General features: G+C 39.6%; 1 protein-coding gene across 4 annotated transcripts in view; it reads right to left on the bottom strand.

The window, feature by feature from the left end:
- The window catches only part of LOC147166999 (vitamin D3 receptor B), a 41,197-nt gene that overhangs the window by 13,338 nt on the left and 3,374 nt on the right, over positions 1 to 24,485 (bottom strand). Inside the window, exons 1-7 of one of the 4 annotated variants that reach the window (XM_086086994.1) lie at positions 23,333 to 23,435; positions 22,627 to 22,700; positions 9,310 to 9,457; positions 6,957 to 7,087; positions 3,719 to 3,915; positions 1,308 to 1,407; positions 552 to 732 (exon numbers count right to left, since the gene is read on the bottom strand). In XM_086086994.1, the coding sequence (XP_085943120.1) occupies positions 552 to 732; positions 1,308 to 1,407; positions 3,719 to 3,915; positions 6,957 to 7,087; positions 9,310 to 9,455 (755 nt within the window). In that variant the 5' untranslated portion in view covers positions 9,456 to 9,457; positions 22,627 to 22,700; positions 23,333 to 23,435. Of the gene's footprint in view, positions 1 to 551; positions 733 to 1,307; positions 1,408 to 3,718; positions 3,916 to 6,956; positions 7,088 to 9,309; positions 9,458 to 22,626; positions 22,701 to 22,950; positions 23,436 to 24,485 lie in introns of those variants that run through there. The other 3 variants (XM_086086995.1, XM_086086996.1, XM_086086997.1) reach the window with 3 other exon arrangements.

The raw sequence follows: 24,485 nt of genomic DNA, 5'->3' as shown, positions 1-24,485 counted from the left end.
TCTTCTTAACTCATTCACTCCCAGCCATTTTCACTGAAGCAACCCCCTTTGCTCCCGGCCGTTTTACTGGAATTTGACAGATTTTGCAAGGCTCACAGAATATTCTGTTCTATTGCTATAAAAACATAAACGAAAGATTAGAGTATCTTCTTTTATTAGAGGAAAAAGTACATTTCTATCTGTTTCCGTTTTAAAGCAATTAGCATTCAAATATAGCTAAGTTTCATCATTATTCACAAACCTGTTGAAAACACTAGTTGATCTATTATACTCTGTTGCCACCTGCTGGCCGTTTTTGTAATAACTACCATTGCTTCAAGCAGTCTCTTCAGTTCAGAGGCTGTGTCAAAGCCTTCTGTATGCTCTAGCATAAAAAAACAAACGTATAAATACGTCTTTGGGAGCATGGTAATATTTAAATAGAATGTATACGTTTTGGGGAGAAAATTAGTTAACTAAAAAGTACTGTATGTTGCGTAAAGACTACTCTGACAAATACAACTTGCAAAACAAATAAATCATGACACTGTGACAGGAGAATGAACATGTACCTGAAGCCTGGGATCATCTTTGCAAATCCGATGACCTTCTGAATGCTGTAGGACACCAGGTCGGCCAGGTGGGGCAGCATGGAGAAACTGGAGGCTTCCTCTTCACTGGAGTCAGGGCTGCTGCCCTGCTCCTGATACATCATCATCAAGTTGTTGAAGTTCATTTTAGTGTCAACCGATTCTGCAACAAAAGAATAAAAAAATAAAAATAAAAAAATCTTGTATGAATACAAATGCTTAAGCTAATTGAATGGGCAGCAGAACAGGAGTAGCTCCCAGCAGAAAGGGGATGAAAGCTTGGACGCCAGCCTTGGAAACACGTGAAGCTCCAAAACGTCACTGGGGTTATTTTCAGTCATTTGCTGGCGCTGCGTGTCGGCTATGTGACCGTGCCTCTCGCTGTGTGCACCGCATTAGTGACAGATGCATTAATGAACTCGATGTTTACAAGCGAACGTCAGGTGTCTGCAGGGTAGGAGGCCTTCAAAGGATTTCTGAGTAACGCAGTACAAACAAATTATATAAAGCGACGGAATAAGAGCAAAATAGCTGGCTTGAGTCAATTATAAATATTAGTCTTTCCTAAACAGATTCTGTAATCATAAACGCAGGTTCACATCTTCTTCTTGATGGCTCTTGCACGGGGATTTATGCAACTTTGAGATGTAACATTTGCTTCTTAAGGCAACTGCGCTGGAAGGTCTATTTGAATGATTTGAGCCAGCAGCCACTGTTGATCTTGAGCGAGCCTCTCACCCGGAGAGTGACTGAAGGAATCCGAGGAGGCGTCCGACAGAGAGTGGAGGGAAGCGGCTCTGCTGGCACTACGTGTCACTGGCCCTTCGCGCACAGGAGGCTAGACGTGGAGACAAAGAGCATGGCAGGATATTATTGACGGCACAAATGAGTAACATGGGGATCACATCTGTATTTCTATCGCAGGTGACACGTGATGAAGCGGTGTTTATGTTGTTAACACATTTAACACTCAGCATGATAATTATGAGGTCAGCTGTTATAACTACTTTTGCCTTGCTTGAGTGTTGCAGGATTAATAAGGCTACGTTCCTGGGGCGAGTGATACAGATGCTTTACATCAAGCCACGCCCGGCGCCATTTGTTTTTCACTCCCCCCCCCCCAGTAAAGACGCATTCTCATCGTGTTTAATAATTTTCCCTTCTATCACATCTGAAGATGTGCGAGTCATGTATCTTGATTTGTCATCGAGATATTTTAAGACTAGACCCAAACCTACCTATTGGTGGATTAATTATTTTGTTATATAAATATTTTACTATGCCGAAGGACTTTAAGCCCTGTGTACAGTGGTACTTTACAAGCCATTTTTATCATTTATTATCAGTACCATAGTGACCGTTGTTGTTATGGTGTTTGTGCTGCTAATACAGGTACATAGAAATACACAGTGGGTTTACTTTTGTACCAGTACGATGATGTGATAGATTTTTTTTTGTGTGCATATTATTAAAATTAATTAATGGGTTTTTAAAACGAAAGCAGTTCTCTCCCATTTCCTGTAAACTCTTCAGCTGTCCTGTCAATTGAAGGCTACAAAACCAAAAATATACTAAAAAAACTACTTAAATTAAATTAAAATAAATAAACTGAAAAAATCTAGTACACACTGTCCCTTTTAATGTATTTCAAGTCGTCGTTTTATATTTAAGGCCGCCAAGTGTTTTTTTAGGGATAGACCTGGGCATTTTGACGAATATCTGTGTATTGGCCTTTTTTTCAAAATCTAACGACCAATAAAAGGTAAAGTTAAAACTATTTTAATCTCAGGGAGCAATTGTTATTTTTTGGTGGTAAATTTTCAGTAAAATTTATAAGAGATGCTGCTGACCCTGGGAAACTTATGAACATTTTGTTTTTGTTTTACATTAAAACAGAGAAATGTAAAAGTTTAAGATTTTAGGTATTTTTATATTTTGGAGAAAAAAACCCTGTAGATTTAAGTTTCCATTTAACTTTTTAAGATGTACTGATAAACTTGGGAGTAGTGTTAATTTTATCCGCCATTTTAAAATTTCGTCTCAGTTTTAGTCCAGTTTCAATCACGCTTGTTAGTTTTTATCATAGTCAACCTTATCCCGTTTTTAATTAGTGAATCGACTATAAATTTTTATAAATTTTAGTATTTATTTTTTTGATAAAAAACAATTTAACACACAATTACAGTGGCTACTATGGCTCCATGCTAGGAGCAAGTAACTTAGCTAGCATTAGTTAGCGGTTGGATTAACATTATTGTTGGAATATTACAGCCGTTGGATTAATGTTACGTTACTATAACTATATATATATATTTTTTACCTTTCATCGTAAAACCACCTCATGTGTTTGTGCATGTTGCACTCGCTAGCTAGCTGCAGATTTGAAAGGGGGTGTGTCACATGACAGATTAGCAGACACAAGATTTTATAAAATCATATAATTTTTGTCTCGTTTTTGTTCATGAACTAAAATGTCCATAGATTTTAGTCCACTTTTTATTAAGTGAAGTACATTTTCATCTCGTCTTTATTAGTCGACGAAAATGCATACTGATTTAGTCCTAGCTAATGTTTATTAAAGAAGGTTTTAGTCTAGTCTAAATCCGGTGAAAAATGTGTGTTGACGAAATTAACACTACTTGGGAGCTCACTGAACTTTTTTTTTGTTACAAATTTAAAATGAAGTCGAAGACAAAAATTAAAACATTTTGAGACTTTGAAACATTTTGAAGTCTGAAAATGTGTTCAATAAGCAATAATGCATTTTGTATTTAAAAAAAAACTGATGCCAATATTAACCCCCCCACCCCCCTTTTTTTTTTTTACTCAAAATGAATATCAGCTTCAAATATCGGTTATCGGCCCCCTTGACTACTAATAATCGGCATCTGTATAGGCCCTGAAAAAAACAGTCTATCTACAAATAGTTACTGTAATACTGATTTTACAACGGTGTTTGCGTAGGTTCGTGATAAGACTACGGTGTGGTCCCACGTGCGTGCAAATTCTGGTGACACCACCGTCGTGGGAACGCAACTCTGTCACGGACAGGATAGGGCCCCCTATATTTATTTAGTTTACTACATGGTGGTGCTGTTGTTAGCAAAACATTATCCGTTTGTTATTAGATTGCAGAATGTGACACAAACCCGAAAGCGGCAGAAGTCGGAGTAGGAGTCGTCGAATGTTTTGTGGTGCGCCTCCACCAGCGTGGCAATGACTTGACTCTGTTCGTCGGTGAGCCGAGGTCGCCGCGCCTCCCTCTCCGCTTCGCGTTGGGCCTCCTCGTCCTTTCGCCGCTGAATGAGGTCCTTCTTCCTCTGCACTTCCTCGTCTGTTAGGATAACTGAGGCGTGGGAGCGTGCAAAGAGACAAATTAAACCGTTCATTTATTTATTTTTGTTTTCAGACAATTAACTAATCTATAGAACGAAGGTCATCGCATCTTTGCATAACGTATTTTGAATTGTGATGACAGCTATGTCAATAAAGCACTGGGCGGGGGAGTTGTTGTTCTCCGGAGGAAGAGAATGGGAGGGGACCAGTCCACATGGAGACCCCCGCTGCACTGGACAACTGAGAACATTGTCTTTGTTCTGTGGGCTCCTTGTTGTTCCAGCCACTGAATTAGCTCACAGAGAGCCAGAGAGAGCCAGAGTAAGCGAGCTGGCTGTCAATAACATGCTGCTGTTTTTTGAAACACAACATAACAGAGGTACCGGCCTAAGGTTCCTATTCATATGCACAACCAAAGCGATGCATGCCACAACTCTTGTGGAAATCCCCGCTAATAAACTTAGCTGGAACTGGAAGGTATTTGGATAAAAGTGGCTTGTGGACAATGAGCGGATATGAGGAAACAAATATTGCGTTTACTTCTATTCACACACTCTACATACAAAACAAAGGGGAAAAAGAGGCCTCAGCAAATTGTACGGAACAGCAGGTGTTTGAACTTCAGCTGGAGAATAATTAGTCTTTACAATGCGGGCTGACTCCACTAGTTCAAACATGTCAACACTCTAATGGGGGCAAAAACCTAGAGATACTTGACTCTAGTCCAAATATTAGGTAATATTTGAAAGCCATCTCATGACCCCTCACACACCTGAGAGTCCACTTACGAAGGAGAGTAGTAGTTTAACAAACAATATTTTGTAATCATCGGGTTATTCTTTTTTTTTTTTTTTATTCCAACAAAATTTATGGTTGATTTTCACATTGACAGGAAAATATACAGTATGATCCCGTGTATAATATGACCCCCCCCCCCCCATCACCCTTAAAAAGTTGCTTTTTTCCCCTCTGTATTTGTCTGTGATGGCATCCTTTTATATTACATTACAAGTTTTACTTTTTTCTGCCCCATTTCATTCATTTTCTTTAAATAAATAAATAAATAATAGGGGTGCACCGAAGTTTCTGGTCGAGCTCCGATCTATTAAAAAGTCTGGCCTGCCAATCCCGATTTTTGCAGATTTCGATTTTTTCCATAACAGCATACACCTTCAGAATTCAAATCTTATTTAATTGGAAAACATTGAACAATATCTGTGAAATAATACAAACGGGTTGTTTTAACTGCAAAGTAGTTCTCTGAAATATAAATGAAAAGCCTGTTAGTCATCACAGCAGAAGAGGACAGCGGCTGACTTTTTCAGACCTCTGAGGAGGGAGATGAGATCGGTGGAAGAGATCGGTTTATATTTAAGGGATCTATATTCAAGGGATCGGCCGATCCCCCAAAACGAAGGAAAACGGGGCCGATAAATCGGCCGGCCGAAATGAAATCTCTCCCCATAGATTTTGATCCATGAAGAGACATCAGTAGCAGTAGTGCCGGCCTACAGCGCATCTGAGTGGGCCTGGTTTGTTAACAAATAAGGATGCACCGATTTATCGGCTCCGATTTCCTTAACTCATTCACTCCCAGCCATTTTCACTGAAGCAACCCCCTTCACTCCCGGCTGTTTTACTGTATTTTGACTGTGTTTTATTGCTATAAAAACATGAAACCTACCAAAAGATAGATTAAAGTCTCTTCTTTCATCAGGAAAAAAAATTATATTTCTATCTGTTTCATGACATGTAGGTTCATTAAGTACATCATGGATAACATGAACAATTGTTGCTGCTTTTAGCTTGACAATTTTTGTTGACGGTCTCTACACACAAAGAATTTCTGGAAACGAGATACTTAATTACTTACATTTTTAACAGACATTCAATATTATGTTGAAATGTAAGTACACCTTTTTCTATAACATCTAGGTACCTGTAAATGTATATAAAATGTTTAAAAAAAAAAAAGATTCCACGTATAGTATGGTGGGACGATTTTGGATCATTTAATACGGAATTTTACAGTAAATAATGTATTTCTCTTTTCCTGTTAGGTAATGCTTGTTACATTTCAAAGTAAAGTGCTATTGATCAAGGCATCCTAAATAATAAAAGAACTACTACATTCTCCCAAAGTACAAAAATAACTGAATAACTATTAAAAAAACAACAACTGAATAACAGATTTTACATTTACTACTGAAATGACCAGAAAAACGACTGTAAATAACATCCAAACTTTCCGCTGGTTAAATTTCAAGAGTTCATCAAAAATAATCTAATAATCGGCCTGGGCAAGGTGCCCACCTATTTAGGACAGCTACGTGCTATTCGTGTCATTTTTGGATGTGGATACAGAGATTACATTAATCCAATATTTATACAACTAAAAACTTTCATATGTAATGAATGGATGTAGTTTACCCGCCTTAAAATAATGTATAAAGTCCATCATGAAATTGAACCAATTAACATGCAAATCAAATTCAAAAAAGGGAAAGTGAGTACAAATTAAGAGGAACAAATATTTTTTCCAAACCTAAATACAGTCAATTTAAAGTGGATTATGAAACTAAATCATCTCAGTCAATTTGTATTTAAAAAAATATATATATAAAAAGCACAATTACTGGAAAAATATATATAGCACAAGGACATGCTGTTGAATTATTTTGTTTAATTGACTGCTTGCTGTCATTTATTTTGTGCTGATCATAAGTTTGACATCTTTCTGTCCCCTTTCATTTCTTTTCTTTTTAAAGAATGAAATAAAAATTTGGCATTCATTTGAAAATGTAATCGAATCTGCTGTATGGTGGCTTGGTTTTATTGAGGACTATAGAGTTGACCCATATAGACAATGTTGAACGGCCTGTAATTCTGACAGTATTAAATGATGCAATCTTTTTTTTTTATTATCCCAATTCAAACTGAGGTCATGCTGCAAAGAGCCAATGCACAATAACCAGTGTAAACATTTACAGTAGTGTGGCGCAAAATTGAAAGCAACACCTTGCAACTATCTGGGTCAGCAGTCATACTTACACTCTTTCATCATGCCAATGTCCACACAGCGTTTGAGCCGGCATGCCTGGCAGTGGCGCCTGTTGTCCTTGGTGATGGTACAACTGCCGTTAAAGGGACACGTAAAGGAGGCCTTGCGCTTCATACTGCGCCTAAATCCAGCAGAAACATGTTTCTGTTATTACAGCTTATGCAACAATCCGCTGTTGAATGACACAAATATATTATTTAACGCTCCAGGTATTCAACTAAATACAAAATGTGCTTGTCTAAACATGTTGGATACGAAAGCACTAAGCACACAAGGCAAGGTGAACATTTGACACTAATCATCGGCATTTGACTTTCAAATTATCAGCGGCACAAAAGTGCGGACGGCTGCCAAGAAATCTCATAGTGCTGGGTAAATCTTGCCAGAGGGTGATGCAAAATGCCATGTACTGTAAGAGCAGGTCTCGTGGTGGCGGACGTATTTATTTATGCATCGCAACAGATCTTGTATCAGTGCCCACTGCTCACTCAAACGGAGTAGTGAATTGTCCGTTGAAACTAGCTTAGCGCTAGCTAGGACAAGGTTACAGGCTAGTAAACACAAAAAGGTGATGGATTTAAAATGGGACCAAAGAGAAAACAAGCACGGGATCCGAGAGGTTAAAGTAAGTTATTTTAAACTGAAAAGGAAAACTTTCCGTGGGTTAATTAATGCGCTGCGTCAACCAACCAGTGTAGGCTACACTCTGATATGTTTGAATGAAACAAGTGACATATGTCTTTTGTAAACGTATCATGGCGATTAAGCGCAATGTAAGTGCACTTCATTTATCATTAAATATTTGGATTAAATTGGATTTATCATTTGTTGGATAGGTTAGGTGAACGCAAAAAAAAGGGGCAAATAAACCATGAATTCATATGAGGCATTTTATTAATCTACTTCAATAGAGTTGTTCATTTACTAAACACTGACTTGCAGTTTTTTAAGAATTCACTAGCACAATGTATGTAAACTAGAAATGTCTAACAATTAAAAAAAATCCCGTTAGAATGTTGATTAACCACGATTAATCACTTAATTAAAAATACTTTCTTAATCAACATTTTTTGCCAGCCAAATTTGAGAGCACCTGTTATATGTTATTCTTTCCACATTTAATGTTATGAGGACGTCTTCAACATTTTTTGATGCACTGCACGCTCTCATCCTCCTCTTTTCTAATCAGTTACAGTCATTTCTGGACTGCGCACCTGACTATTAGACGCGCTAGCTAAATTTGAGGAATACTACACATATCTTGCAGGTCTTTTTAATGTTACCGCATTCCACATGCATAATTTAAAGTGGGAAAGAAAATGACCCCAATATTTTGACATGAACAAATATTTTGAATGTCAAACATAAACATTTGCATTTATTAAATGCTTTACTTTAATCATGTAGTAATTATGTTTATTGCTGAAACACAACCTGTGCTAACCATCCGCTGTCAGCTATAGGATCATCTGCGGTGAAAATCAATAGTGCGATTAATCTGCGTTAATATATGATTAATGCGATAATAAATCACAAGTGAGATTGCATTATTAATGTGAACATATCTGTGACTTTATCACTTCAACTTTTCATGTTAATGATACGTTATTGTGGACTAGACTTTTTAAGCACTGAACTTATCAAAACACTATATACATAAATACAAATATACATACGTATAGCCTACATAAATAAAGCATAGCAACCAACCGAAATAACCTAAAACCTCAAATTGCAGACTTCACTATTTGAAAATTGCATTCATCGACATCACAATGTCGATTTGAGTTTGATTAATCGTTCAGTCCTGCCACAAACACAGACTCGGTTCAATTAAGTTCAGGTAGAGGCCAGAGGAGCGAAAAGGAAGCAGACTGTTTAACAATAACGCACCCATTTAAGCCATTTTTTTCTGGTACAAAATATATCCATAATTACAATGAGAATTATTGTGTTTACTGTACTTGCTAGGCCAGGAATATTATTATTAATAGCAATAAGCTCTGCCGGCTGCTTGGTATTAGCATTCACACAAGGTGTACGCCAATGCTGTTTTGAATGTGTTCTTATGTAACTGAACCGCGTGTGTGTGCGCGGGTGCGCGCGTGCGTGTGTGTATGTGTGCGCGTGTGAGTGGGAGGTCGCGTTACATAGGCAGGACCTGTGCATGCATACTAATGCATATGTGAAGCCATTCGTGCTTTTCAGCAGGATGGCAAAAACAGTCGCACAAAGCACACACTAAGCGCGTGTTCATAAGTACGTGGACCATGTGCATCCGCTTACATCAACTCATCGGCATGTTTGCGACGTCACCGGCCATTGGTGCATGCGTTTGTCTACCTGAAAAAACCCTTGCAGCCTTCGCAGGTCATGGCGTTGAAGTGAAAGCCGGTGGCTTTGTCGCCACACACGCCGCAGATTCGAGGCACATTCCTGTCGAACTCATCAGGGGCCAGGGTGGATGTACTCACAACAGTGGGCTCCATTACTGAACACATAGGGAGAGATCAGATGGAAAATGTGAGAAGTGGAGGAAAAAACAAAAACTAAGAGCTTTTAACCAACTGCTGGATATTCCTATTTTTGCCATAAAGGATAGGCCATGTTATGTCAGTAAAGGTGTAACTTTGTCAAAATTCTCACAAATGTAAACACAACAGTCTGGGACCAGCAGCCAGCATCTTGTGATACTTGACATGTATTATTAATTGTATAGTCTGATTAAATATTTGTTTAAAAAAACGGCGGTGGTTGATGATCAAATTGTTTCTTTTTTAGAAACAAATGTTTGCACAGTGAAAACTACTCATATTGACGATGGTGTTAATGTGCCAGAATATACAGTTTATTTCATTTCTTCAGCTTGTGAAACGAAGGTGTAACTTGACACTAGAAACTCATAAAAGTCCTATAGGAAAACAGAAAATTCTAGCCTTATTCTGGGAAAATGTTGTCTACATAAAATATATTTATATTTATATATTGCACATTGACAATGCAGAAAATGCACAAAAAAACTAATTATGATTTAGTTCCTGGCTTGGGCCATATTGTGTCAGAAAATAGGCAAAACTGTTGAACATCATTTCCCAAAGTACAAGCATTTTTTTTCATTTTAACAAAGGCTACAGAAATCTATATCTATTATTGAGAAGCTGAAATTACAAACATTTGGATAATTTGAAATTAGAATAGGTAAATCGATTATAAGAAATTAGAGCTCGGTATCGATTCTAATTTCCTGAATTTGATTTCGATTCACAAGAGTTCAGTTTGATTTTATTTAGATTTTTTCCCCAATTCAATTCGATTCACTTAACTTTGATCCAATATTGATTAATTATGGAACATCAATTCTTCTTAAATTTCAAGGACATGATAAAAAAAATCCTAAAATTCTAAATAAAATAAAGGTAGCACGTGTTATAATCACTTACATGTTACACTAACATTGATATCAGCAAGGATGAGATGAAAATATTTTCATAATTCTAATTCAATAATTGTAAATATGAATTAGAAAGATTCTTAATTGTCTTAAAGTGCAATAAGTCAGTCATAAATGTAAGAAAATACTTTTAAATTCATGGGAACTGTAAATTTCAAGAATTTTTGGGGGTGAATTTAAAATTGTTTTTTTTAACCCAGCCATATCAGTAATATTATCGATTCATTTGATAATCTCTATATACACACACAAACGCACACAAATAAGCACACTATCTGTTGTCTGTTTGTTGACACAAATTCCTGTCACGTTTCTTCCCTGCAAGCTGTCCCTTCCAAAAGGACAGAACTTAAAATTCCAGTTTGTCCTTTGTGAGGTGAACTCAGTGTTTATGTCTACTGGAAAGTATTCAGCACAATACGCAACAAGTGAAAAAATTCCTGTTCAACTCCAAAAAATGTGCGCTATATTTGTTTGCCCTCAGCGCTTCGGCATCTATTTCAGTAAATAGCCTTGTGAAGAGGACAAAAAGGCATGTCACCGCGAGGCCAGCATCCTCATAAACAAATACGCACTGTCCTTTCCACAAAGCGCCTTTCTTACTATTTTCTTTGCTTCTACTGCAGAGTGAAAGTGGGCCAGATGGCGAGAGGAAATGGCGAGTCAAGGGAAAGGAGTGTAACCAAACTAGATACAAACGTCAACAAAGTCACAAATCAACCGCGGGGCGGTGAGGCTGGGGGGAGCGCCCACATGAATAATTAAAATGTTTGGACCGGCGATCACGCCATGATCAACTCATGTTCTTTCAACTTATGAATATCAACAGAACATATTTTGCCGTTTGTTCTTGTACCACACCCATGCCGACATGTTGATCAAACGGTAAAAAGAGCATCACGATGTTTGCATACATAAATTGCCTCGCTGCTCCAGGCATCACGTGGCTCAAGCCTATGCAGCAAGTCGCTGTTATAATATGTATCACAGCATCGCAAAACTTAAACATATCAACAATAACGGCAGTGCGGTGAGCGAGAAAGGCACAGCTTGACATTGCATCATTCAGCTACAAGCAAATATTTGTCGGGGGAAGGAGCAAAAAGACCCGACAGAACGAGAATGACAACAGACTATTGACAGACTGTTGATGGAAAAAGCCTGTTTGGCCTCCTGAAAACATGAGCTCGGGCCAGTTAATGGAGAGGAAACACAAATCGGACTTTCTAATTATACAGGAAGGGGAGTAGCAGACACGATGGTTTAATATGTTGAAACAAATTCAGTTTTGTTCTTATGCGTTCACACTGGCAATGTGGCGTACTACTACGTGTGTGTGTTTTGCTCCTAGCCACCCATTTACTCACCAAGTTTGAAGAACAAAGGTCAACAGACGCAGTAACACAATCGGCCACGTTGCAGAGATTTTAAGGTCATCTTTTCACAGTGGGATATATGTCACGTAAGACTCGAAAAACAAACCCACGACTCGATGTGAGAGTTACAACAAAGTTTAGCGAAGGCCACGTAACCATTGGCAGTTGGGTCACTACTTCAACAAGGACACTGGCCAAAGCACTACAACTATTATGGCAGTAGTTGTTTTGACAAAAATATGAATCCCATTTAAAACATAATGTACTACGGGGCTGAATAATGCTGCCGGGAGGCGTTGTGCCATACGTCAGCTCCTTGACACCCCACAGCTGACATCATGCAGACATTTTTTAGACCAGGCCCAAACTATTTAAGATTGAACCAATAACCCTTCTGGATGGTTGCAACCAATTACTGTAAAATGCTGCAAAAAATTTTAACCAAATCAATTACCGCTAACTGGTAATATGAATCAGCCTTTTCTTATAAAGCTATTAAAGAGTGGAACGGGCTCCCAGATTATAAAAAAATATATATAAAAAAAATGACACAAACTTATATATGTATTTTGCACTTTGTATGGTGTTTGTATGTAATTTTAACTTGTTATTTTATTTTATGGGGACTACAGATGGAAGCTAGAATTGTGCTAAATCTGGAGCAGCCATCTTTTTAATGTTACTGCACACTGTCTAAACTAAACTCAAACGGAAAATTTTCCACGTTGTTTAGATGTTTACCAGCACCGAGGCAGTAAAAAAATAAAATAAAAAGAAATACAAAAAAAAATAGAATCATAGCACATTTCATATACAATGTAACTCAATATGCTTCACATACTGCAATTAATAGTACAACATTTTAAAGCAGTTACAAACAGTAATATAGATTTAAAAGCAAAATTTAAAAAAAATTAAAAATGTGGACATGCAAGAACAAGATTTTTTTAAAACATGATTTTTTTTAAACATGATTTTAAAAAATACTTTGAAAGATTAATTATAGGTATGGGGAAAGAGCATGTTTTTTAACTTGGATTTTTTATGACCCTTTGTTGGTATGTTTTGAATCTTTATTTATTCATTTTATTCACTTTGATAATATAGGATGCCAATAAAAAAATAAAAGCTTCTTAAGGGTGATTTGGGGGATTATACATTCACGGATTTTATGGTAAAATGTCCACGCTAAATGGGTTTTCACAACACTACAGCAGGGATACAATGCTTCAAACAATACATGCATCTTACACACTGACAAGCTACACTGAAATAGTTCACCTCCCGACATAATAAATAAAATCATATGCAAGTCAGCTACTCCCAGTAGTCCCCCTCATTGAGTCATTCACCTTCCAATATCACTGACTAATGAGTGAAATCTGCCCTCTGTGCTTCCATTGAGCCTTGACAGGCCATTACACTCAATGCACGCTTGTATTGAGAGGGGCTCTAAATAATTCATCAGGTTATTAGAGCAGATCTGTACTCATTCCAGTTTTCAGGCACGTAATACAACCAACAGCTTGGAGTGATGGTTTTCCGCTGACTTACCACTCTTGAATGATATGCATTGTGTTTCCGACTATCGGCAGCATCAATCACACTTGTGCTGTCAGAATGAGCAGGAGCACAGAGCCATTTGTTTGTGTGCTGACCAGGTGTGTTTTTTTTTCCTTTCTTCCACCTGCTGGTTGGCTTGTAGAAGCTGTCATGTCACTTACTGAATGGGATATTTCTAAATAAAATAAAATAAATAACTTATCTGATGGTTTTGAGGTTTCATAATGCTGTAATAGTTTGACAGTTTGGGAATGCCCTTTTAATCTATGGCACCAATCCAAACTGCATTAGCCACATGTAAATTTAGATATCTCCTTCTTTCGCAGCAAACTCTTTGAAGTCACAAATGAACAAGAACATGTTGAATAATATCAAATAAAGAGTGAACGTGCACAATGACACGTCAAGCTCTCTCAAGCGTACCGTGTCGCTGAGGAGACAACATGCAGCGGCGTCATAAAACGGACAGAATTATACATCACGTCAAACGGAGAGCCACATGACAAGTGTAAGAGGGTGTAATCTTACACCAGCTGAACATTTATGACTGCTATACAGTACAGAGTTTGTCAACTGCTCTTGACTCTTTAAAGCTGTGGTTTACTAAATGTGCTCTCGTTCCCAAAACACTGGTCAGAGTACAAGATTGATTTCCTAGTTCTACCCTCAGGTGACCCATTATATACCAAGTAAGCGCAAACATATCCAGGACTGATGTGTGCAGAAGAGTAATGACAAATATTTATCGTCACATACACATAAGCTGAGGTTTAGCTTTTGCCTGGTGCAGTCCTCACGCGACGTTGCCATTGACAACCTCGCATAGTTCCAACACTGCCTATGTTACAATTGCGCCCGGCCACACGCACTTTTCTCATCTCCTTGCCTTTGAATGGCCGTTTGCTGCAGTCAGAGAGGCAAAGCATCAACCCGCAGGAAAGCGTAGTAAGCGCGGCGCAGAAGGGGAGAGGGATTTACGAGAGAAGCAGGCCGTCGAAGAGAGAAGTGGAGGGAGCGCGGGAGCGATGGGAGCAAAGAAAGTATACATGGATAGATCCAGCGAATGAGGGCGGGAGTGACCTCCTTGCGACTTTCTGGATCACGTAGCCCAAGTGTACCCTTCTGCAGCTAGAAAGGGAGGACTAGTATTAAGCGCTGGCACAGGGACATGGGCCAGACAGGACACCAACACAAAAATGTCTGTTTTAGAAATCTAAAAAGCGGGCTAAATATACACATTCAAGGGACACTTGAATTACAGGCTAAATATAAAAGTGTCTCATCCCTGCTGGCTCCTCATTTTGGGAAGCTTCAAGGGGAAAAAGTGATGTATTTTGCTTGCTGTAGTCACATTTCAGTACATTTGTCTATTTGGGAGCAAACCTAACCTATACTAGATGAAAGACATTTATCAGGACAAGAAGACAATGTATGAGGTTTCTTTAACGCACCCACAATTTAAGATTGGTCAAGCTACCGGTACTTGGACAAATGACAAATAGTGGCCTCTGCTGTAATTGATGACATGCCCCAATTACTCATTGGGTGTGTCCATTTATTAAAAAGGGAAAAAAAAACTGCTGCATCACAAATATGTAGATGCCTCCTACAGCGGTGAGGCTGTAATACCACAAACTGCTCATTGCTAGCGGGGAGGTGCAACGCTTGAAAATAATAACGCTATGTTATTTTTTGATGTTCTAACAGTATGATAAGTTAATCATGAGAAAAAATACCGCGTTTGTGGTATCACGGCAATTACAGCTTTAAAATGTTTCAATTTGAAATGTGTATGGGTAAATACGTTTTCTATCCATATAGGTACTAAAGATTGAATGACTTGAATTTTTTTTTGAGTCAGGGCTAAAGTGATTAAAGTCGACGGCAACTAATCTATAGTGGGGTTTCCATCCATCCATTTTTATTCAAATTTTCTAGAGATGCGAAAACAAAACTGAATGGAAATGCTAGAAATTCGAAAAAGGGCCCACATTTCACAAAACAAGTTTTTACGCTTGGAGGGGGTGGATTTTGAATCAAAAAAAGGAAAATATGGATTTTTGCTATGGAAACAGGTTTTGCGAATAAACGCTAACAAAAATCGGATACACGTCGCACGTTTTGATCAGATATTATGTCACACGTACGTTTGTAGTCACAAAGCAATGTCGGACGATAAAGTAAGGTATGTTTGGGGGGCGCCGAGGAAACTAAAATATTTTGGGAATTAATTGAAGAAGCGAATATTAATGCAATTTTAGATGGAAAACCGCAAAGAAACGCTACGGTTTATCAAGAATTACAAAAGAAAACTAATTTGACGTCATCACACGGCGCAGTCGTTTCCTGGTCTTCTTTTTCTCTTAAATTAATGGTGGCTCACATCTCTATGGTGTATACCGCAACCTACAGCGGCAGAGACCCCTCTTAATGTTTGCAAAAGAACAACAGATGGAAACGGGCACAAGTCGCATGTCCGTTTTGCGCATTTTCAGTAAATTTGCTTAAAAAATTCGAAGCCATTGGCTGGAAACCTGACTAATGACAGGCTTGAATCTGGTACACATAATGATTCCAGTGCGCACCCCTGGCAATAGTCTTCTTACCTTTTCAGTCATGTATCCAGTATATGTAAATGTTCTCATTAATTTAAAGTATAGGTGTATTTAATTAGCTATAATTAGCCATGATTCCGCAAGGCAGTACAGTTCAGCACCGTTCACTGTGGTAGCATTTGAAAGGGTAGGGTAGTCAAAATGTATGAAAAATATAAGTAAACTACTGTTTTATTCTACAAGATTATAAATATTTGTGTGTGTTTTGGGATTTTTATAACAGCTCCTCTGACTGTTTGTTTTTTTAAGAATTGCACGGCAATACCGATTAAATGGTCTAACAGATCGTAAATAGCCCACAGGCTGTATGGTCACAAACATGGCGGATGTAAGTACTAAACCACTGCGGTCAGTGTACCCCATTAAGAGGATGTCAGTGGTACAGGGCGGGTTTTCCAGAAAGGATGTTAAACACTGTCTAAACTTAACCTGCGGGTTGACCTCTTTTGAAAAAAAAAAAAAAACTCTTAACAGCTGATCTGAATGAGTTCAATTCACTCGTATGTTCACCTTGAGATAAGCGTGTACACGGCCACAATAAAAATACGTCATCAATGCTGATTCACCGTGGCAACAGAGAGAGACACGATGAGTTACTTTTTCTCTTTGGAAATGGAGGTGCTAATGCAGGTGGGTATTTTATTCTTGACTTGAGAAAAAAATCTGATCTTTTTCAGCTGATACCGATAAGCTGAAAATCCCGTAAATGGCCCCCCATTTCTGATTACGTGATCGGATCGTAAAAACTCTCATTTGCATTTGCTTTTAGGTCATCATTACAAACGAGAATCTGTTCTGAACTGCTTCAAACAAATACATTCGTCTTATCTTTATTCAACACAGATCTAGATTTTTATGTAACCGATTCACAGACCAAAATGAAACTGTCTAATGAATCAAACCATGAATAAATATGATTGATTTTATGAAAAACAGCTACATTATTAATACAAGGCATATAACAGGACTCTTGACAATGTAGCTCAGCAGGCCGCATTAAAGAATTAAACAAACCGTTTGTGGCTTTGCCAAGCACTGAATTTGACTAACATAACATATGAGTACAGATGAATGATTTGCACATCAGCCACTTGCAATCCTGCCTGAGGAATTCATCTTTTATTTTTCTTACAGGTTTGTGCTCTGAGATGATCACCATTCCAGTTAACAGCCGTTTCACAGCGACCTCCCTCCGATCGACAAACTATATGCAATAGGCTCTCCATCACCAAACATGTGTGCGCTGCACAAAGTATTCGCCGATGTCAGTGCAAGATTGCGGTGTGTGAGATTAAAATATATGGTTAGATAATCAATTGAATCAAATTAATTAACCTGGGAAAGCCGGCATATTATTTTACTGTACATTTAGTTGGATCTTAATATCGATGGTGAAGAAACGGACAAGTAATGTTTGCCTCAGGTGGAAGTAACCAGTGTAAAGTTAAGGTTGGTTTAACGTACAAAACCAGCCAGCAGGCAGGTTAGGGTCAGATTTAGTTGGTTTACCAAGATGATGACTGACTCCCCATTTCTATTACCCGTCTCTCTGGGCTGGATAATTCCGATTTTAACAAGGTTAATTTACTGAGTTTTTACATATCCTGCTTTGTAGAATACCACCTTCATCATTTATCCTTGCAGCTCATTTTTGCGCTGCCTCCAGCCTGACGACTGATTTCGCAGCGTCCCAGCTGTGTTGTGTTGAGTGAGCTCGGCAGCAACGTATTTTAACTGCAGTTGCAGCATAGCGCCATTATAGAGGCGCTATATCAAAAGCAGTGCACCAATCAGTAAATCACGGAGAAACTTCTGCACACGCCCATTTCCTGGTTGCGAGGCCGTCGCCAAAGTCATAAAAATACAGTATATACAATAAACATACTCGTTTTTTACAAAACGCTGAACTATATTTACAATTTAATGTGTACTAGTGGATGAATTTTTAATGAGTGTGGTTTAAAAAAACTAACTGTGAGCACGCACACAGCTGCCGGGTCGCTGCGGGGCCCATCCACTTGGATGAGCCTTCCAACCAGCCGCAGCTCGGATCCTCGTCGCTTCCCCAACCCATGGTGATGCCTCCAGCTTCGGGAATGGCCAGCGAAAGGCTCTCGGATGCCCGGTGAGTGAGGACGACTCAAAGACGCGGCCAAATGAATCAGACTGATGGTACGTTCCATTTGAGTTCTCCATTCAGATTAAATGAGCGCTCGTGGTGAGGTTCGCGTGCGGGTAGTAAAATTATGACGGCAATATTTCATCCATGGTAGTCGATATGAAATTGGAGTTAAAATGTTTGTATTTTGTATTATTGCCACGATGCTGGCCGGCCGGCCGGCGGGCACCTGGTTGTGACTTCCTGGTTTAAAACAGATGTTGTGCCAAAGCAATTACCCCCGTAAAAAAAATGGTATCCCCTGCTACGGGTACAACGCATGTTTTTCAATAAACACGAAGAACACACGTGTGTGTTTCAGTTTTAGAAACAAGATTTTGTAACAATTAAAAAGTATTTATCGCGGGGAAGCAAAAGAAAAGCAAGCACTCGCTCGCATTCTGCAGTAGGAAATCTCAGATATGCATAAAAAAAGCGCAGAGTGACTACTGACAAACCGACTACTTCATTTAGCGTGGTGAGTGACATAAATATAATATCTTTTATTGAACGTAGAAAGTTAAAAGTGGAAAGGACATCTATTTGCGGAATGACGTTGTCCGTGTGTCGCACTTTCGAACGTGTTTTCCATTTGAGCACAATGACCATGTATATGAGAATAACTTGAGTTATCCTGAATGTTTCAGAGACCGGAATTTTGACCTTAACCTGAGTATTGACTGAATGTAAACGTAGTCAGTGTCTTACGGTGTGAGCACTAAACAGGAAGGTCACCAATGATTTCTCAATTGCCTTGTCACAAGCGCCCACACAAAATAGACCACGGCTGTGAATAATGCTCTGGAGAACCGCCCAGATGTTAAGATTAACTTCCATCAAAGTTAACAAATTTAGCTACGATTCAGTAGATGTAATAAGGACCCTGAGAGTTTTAACAAAGTGCAGGGGCCAGGCAACAACCCTGAGCAGAAATTGCTTTAAACGCACAAAGACATGAGGACGAGAGAGGGTAAAAGGTGGTAAATTGAAAAATGAAAAATAACGAATTTTGCCATCGCAGCTCAAGAATGTCAGCAATGAACTTTGAAACCACATCGCAACACATTATGAGTCAGACAGAATCTTATCCGGGCCTACAACAGTAGCGAAAATGGGACATAAAGCTGTGAAAAGAGGCCCTCTCTGACAGTCTAATGAGCGTCCTCTGTGTCTATATCCCGTGAGCGATCCCGCAAATGGTGCTAAAAGTGTTGCATGCGGCCAAAAAAAAGTCCTTCAAAAGTTTGAGAAAAATATCAAGGAGAAAAAAAAGCAGCGCGGAAGTTGGAGAAAGAGAAGGGAGGAAAACGTAGGTTGAAGTGAAAGGGTCACTGCGAGTACAGAAGATACATAAAACAAATCAGATCTGGAATGACCCGGGCTTCTCAGAAGGGGGCCACAATGGAAACATATGGGCTTTTAGTCACATGTTACAGCACAGCCACCGCAAGAAAACAAGGTGCAAGCGGGATGACGTGGGCAACAAAAGCGGATATTTAGTATGATGAAATGTCATGCTTAAGAGTGTCTCTGGAGAGCACGTGAATGAAGGAGAACAATTGGAGCAAACTGCAACAACAAAGTCGATAAAGAGGCTTGCAATGCAGCGAAACAACTGGTGGCGCAGACTAGTCCAGTCCTGTCCCTTCTCTTCCTTGGCTCATGCGCCCTCCCCTCTGCAGGTCTATCTCATGCTTTTTTCCCCTGCGATCACAGGGAGTATGTTACAACAGCAGTAACAGCACATGACAAGGTGACCTGTGCCCCACACAGGATGGGCTAAACTGGGGTGGGAGGGGGACGAGGGGGGTGGTCCCGTGTCAAACTCTATGGTCTATCGCTCCCCTGCCCAGGCCCCTGCTGCTGTCCAGCAAAGGGAGAGAGAGGTAGTGACGGCGGCCTGCCCCTTATGCTGGGCCCCTTGCTGGACTCTCGAGAGGGGGAAAAGCAGGGAGAAGCCCACTCAAACACACACACACACACACACACACACACACACACACACACACACACACACACACACACACACACACGTCAAATCAAGAGTCCTGTTTATGTCTGTGCTGAATTTGACAGGGAATGCACATTCTCAAGCACACACGCATGCAAGGAGAGCTAACTGGACACAACTGGACCTGCAATAAACGTGCGAGAAAGGATCATATATACGCTCAAGCCAATCTTACATAACCATCAAAAAAGCTCCCAAAAAATGTCAACGATTATGAATGATGACCTACCGGGTTGAACATAAATTAAATATTCAAGCCAAATAATTCTGGAAAAGATCATTATAAAAGACATCCTGTGGAAAAATATGCACCTGCAGGCTGTGTATAATAACACACCCCCCCCCCAAAAAAAAATTCTGTACTGTCCTTTGCTGGTATCCTTTATTATCAGAGTAAATAATATAAATAAATAAAGATTCAAAACGTACCGATAAAGTGGAAATGCTTGATTCTATTTGTAACTGCTTTTAAATGTTGTACTTTTAATTACAGTGTATAAGCCAATGGTTATTGTTTTTTTTCCCTATTTAATAACCCCTCAATTTGAGAAAAAGTTTTTGCCTTAAACATTTTTTGTGTAATTCACATGATTTTTACAGTAATGCATTTGCTTATAGCATGTTGCCCATGTCATATTTGAATGCTATTGGAAAAATAAGAAAAAACGTCTTCTTTTTTGCAAGTACAAGTATACTTGACACATTTTCAGCAGTAAAGAAATATTATTTTGTTCAGAATTAATTTGATAACTTCATTATTTTGTATTAATACCTTTAAAAACTAATTTTGCCACTTGCTGTCGACTGAAGTTGACATCACCGGTGCTGAGGAAGTAGGTAACCACCAATCATGGCTCAGTTTGCTGACCAAACCAAGAACACAGGTGAGCGGTGATTAGTCGTTACCTACTTCCTCAGCACAGGTGTTGTCATCTTCAGTCGACAGCAAGTGGAAAATTTGTTGTTAAAGGTATTATTATTATCTAATTCATTCTGGACAAAATATTAACTTTTTACTGCTGAAAATGGCTCAATGAGTCAAGTATCCCTTTAAACTGCATTACACACTCCAAGTGTTCAACGTGCACTTGTGCCGTACATGTTCCTTTCCAAGAAGTACTACTTCTGCTTGAGTTGCTTTCCATCTCCAACAAATCTAACCTGTGTGATGTGTTTGGCCTGGAAAACCTCAGCCACATGAGTTAACAGAGGACCTGCAGACATCAGGTGAACTTACCACTTCATTAGTTACAAAGGCAAGCGAACATATGTGGCGTGTACATACAAGTGGCTTTTAACGGTTAAGTACAACAGCCTCTTTCTCTATATGTTACACGTGAGGAGGAAGCCACCAATTACTACGGCCACGAAAGGAGGGAAGGGGGGGGGGTATCTCCATGTATGGATAACTAATGGACTGCACCATCCCCACCACACACAAATCACCATAAACTGCATTTAATCAGGTAAAAGATCCTTTGCGTAAATTCACTTTACAGTTGGTTCGCCACTTGTTACAATGATATAGAAAAATACATTTACAGCATCTGTGCTTCCATTCAAACTAAAAACGGTTTGTCATATGATTTCAATGCGGAACATTTGCCAGCCAGTGTTAATTGAGACTATATTGTTGGAAAGGAAGACGGTCATCATTTTTCCAAACTCAGGAAATGAAGTGGCCGATATCAAAATAACATTGTGCATGCTATGAACAGCTGCAGAATACTAAAAAACAGATGATTGTGAGAGAGAAAAGCACAATCAATGGAAAAAATAGTAATAAGAACAATTAGTGACTTAATGGGCAGTGTGGAGAAAAAGAGGCGGGGTTTAGATGAAGACATTTTTTTTCTCACCATTTTGACATGACAATAAAGTGGCTCAGTGCTCATTGACTAAGTGAAATTCTTGGATATATAAACAAACACAAATTGAATATAAAACAAAAGAATGTGAGAAGAGTGTGTATAAGAATGGACATCAGAACGATTAAGACAAAAACGTTTTTGCTACGGCACTAGCATGAAAACGTCCATGATAAACTATTAATCAGATAATTGATTTATAGTTTCCCTCCATTGTTCATGGTGAAACGTTGTCAAACGCCCTACCTTCTTGTGATGATTATGCATTACCACTGTACAGTACATCCATCAGCAGCAAAAAAACAGCGTAATGACTGAGTATTGAGGGGATTTTAAAGAATTTAAGAGCTATTTTGCAAAATATTACTGCCTTGGGAGTCAATCCATAGCACACTATTTCTTCCAAATGTCAATTTTACTTGGACGGTTATCGCCTAGCAATATAATTAATATGCAAATGTGACATTACATGACAGAATAAATTGTACCTTCATGGTATTTTTTTTTTTTTTTACACCAGGAGTGGGCATTTTCAAAGCAGAAAAAAAAACAATCAGTGAGCACTACTGTTTATTATGTGAGAAGCTTTATCTTATGTGTGTGTTATTAATGGCTCACCTGCGGATTTGGCATGCCCTTGAAGACTGGCTGATACTTGAAAGCTTTCCTCCGTTTATCCCAAGATGTTAATCCTGTTCAATAGAAAAGCAAAAAGGCATGTGGCAAGTTAGTGAAGGGGGCCTTAACCCTCGGACCTGACCTACAATTGCCGTTTATGTAACGCAGAAATATTATCAACCCAAACATAACGAGCGCGGTGTTAATCACCAAACGGCCAATCGTGTCAACCGAAGTTGCGCAACGTTATTGATACATCGGCAAGTTTATAAAACGTGACTGGCGTCAAAAGCTGTCGTAAGAAGCAGCTTCTGGACTTCATACCTCAGTTTAAATCAACTTTCCCCCCATTCTGACCAGAGTTGCATTTGATCTTCTTCATACGCCGTCTTCGAGCGTGTCCACTCCCATTTCGACCCGGAGCGTTTCTTTGTGACGAGACGGTTGTTTTGGTGATCTTTATGAATGTGGGGTGAAGTCGTCCGCCCTTCCAGACGTCGGGCTCAAACACACACGGCGGCGCTGGTAGTGGCTAACGCTTTAGCGTGTTTAGCAGGCTGGCTTTCACCCTCAAACGCGGCACAACTTCGGGCAGCTTGTTAAGTGGAGCAACGGCCGAGTGAGTCAAACACTCAGCGGTAAATCTGTTCGCGCCCCATGAGAAAACACAAACACCTTAACATTTGTAGAAGAAATTCACACCTACTGTAGTACAACGACATATATCCTTGGATCTTCAGTAACCAAATAGATGGCCATTACTTTTTGTTATGCACCGCCTCCTCCTCCGAGCCTCTACGGGAAAGAGGGATTTCCACCCCGCCCATGTAGTCCGCGTAGCCAATCAGGTGTGCGCTCCGCGGATCGGCCCTGATCTGGTTGGTGACACGTCTGTTTAGCAGTGCACCAATTGGCCCGTCTTGATGTCCGTCACGCAAACATCCAGCCCATAAAACAGGGGTGTGTCGTGACGTCAGAGGTAACGACGAGGTAAACAACTTTGACCGCGTGAGCTTAAAGCAACATGGTTGTGCCTCCAATGTGTGTGTGAGTGAAACACTGGAGACCCCCCCGGTGCGGGGATTACCGCGACATCATTAGCAACAATGTTCCGTCTCAACTGGCGGAGATTGTGATATTTAGGCCATGTGTTTCTACACCCATAGTGTCTTTGTTTGTAAAACGACGGGTGTTCGGTATGTGAACACGTAAACATAATCGCAGCCTTGTTTCCTGTCGAAGTCACTATGTTCAAATCACGCCATTAGATGCACATGTCCACCCTGTTTTGTTTAATGCGTCTCGCCTCATTGTTTGACATCCTCAGAATGTGTGCGGTCAGGCGTGCGGAGACGAGGGGTGTGTCTACTCTGCAGTGCACTGGTAGGCTGCGAGGTGATGCCGCCGCTCTGAGCAGTGTGTTGCCATACATTTGCAATGCAAAGCACACCGAGCGCACTGGAAATAGATGACTAAACAACGCCGATGCATAATATTGATGTTTTATCGCGCTTTCCTTGAGTAAATATTGAATCCGCTGCTCCTTCACGCTTCACTCATTCACATGGCATTTGTACGTCCGCTGTCGTGTTACACATGGGAGCTGTGGCGCATGGAGGAAATGGTGGTAGTGTGTGTGCGTGTGTGGCGTTAAGGCCAGTGGAGGAGGCCTACGTGAAGGTCAGGGGTGTGTCTGTAATAAAAACACTGTAAAGGGGGACAGATAGGAAGGAGAGAGGGAAAGAGGGAGAAGGGCCCCATCCGGCTTTATATATCCTCTCCCAACTCAAAATTGTTTTTGGACTCCTGCTGCAGGCCGAGTCGAAAATGCATCTGCAAATTCCATGAGTTTAAAAGCT

Source organism: Leptonotus elevatus, chromosome 10 (assembly GCF_054856555.1).
Source record: "Leptonotus elevatus isolate MCC_2025b chromosome 10, RoL_Lele_1.0, whole genome shotgun sequence".
NCBI lineage: Eukaryota > Metazoa > Chordata > Actinopteri > Syngnathiformes > Syngnathidae > Leptonotus > Leptonotus elevatus.
This window is presented reverse-complemented; position numbering and strand designations above follow the sequence as displayed.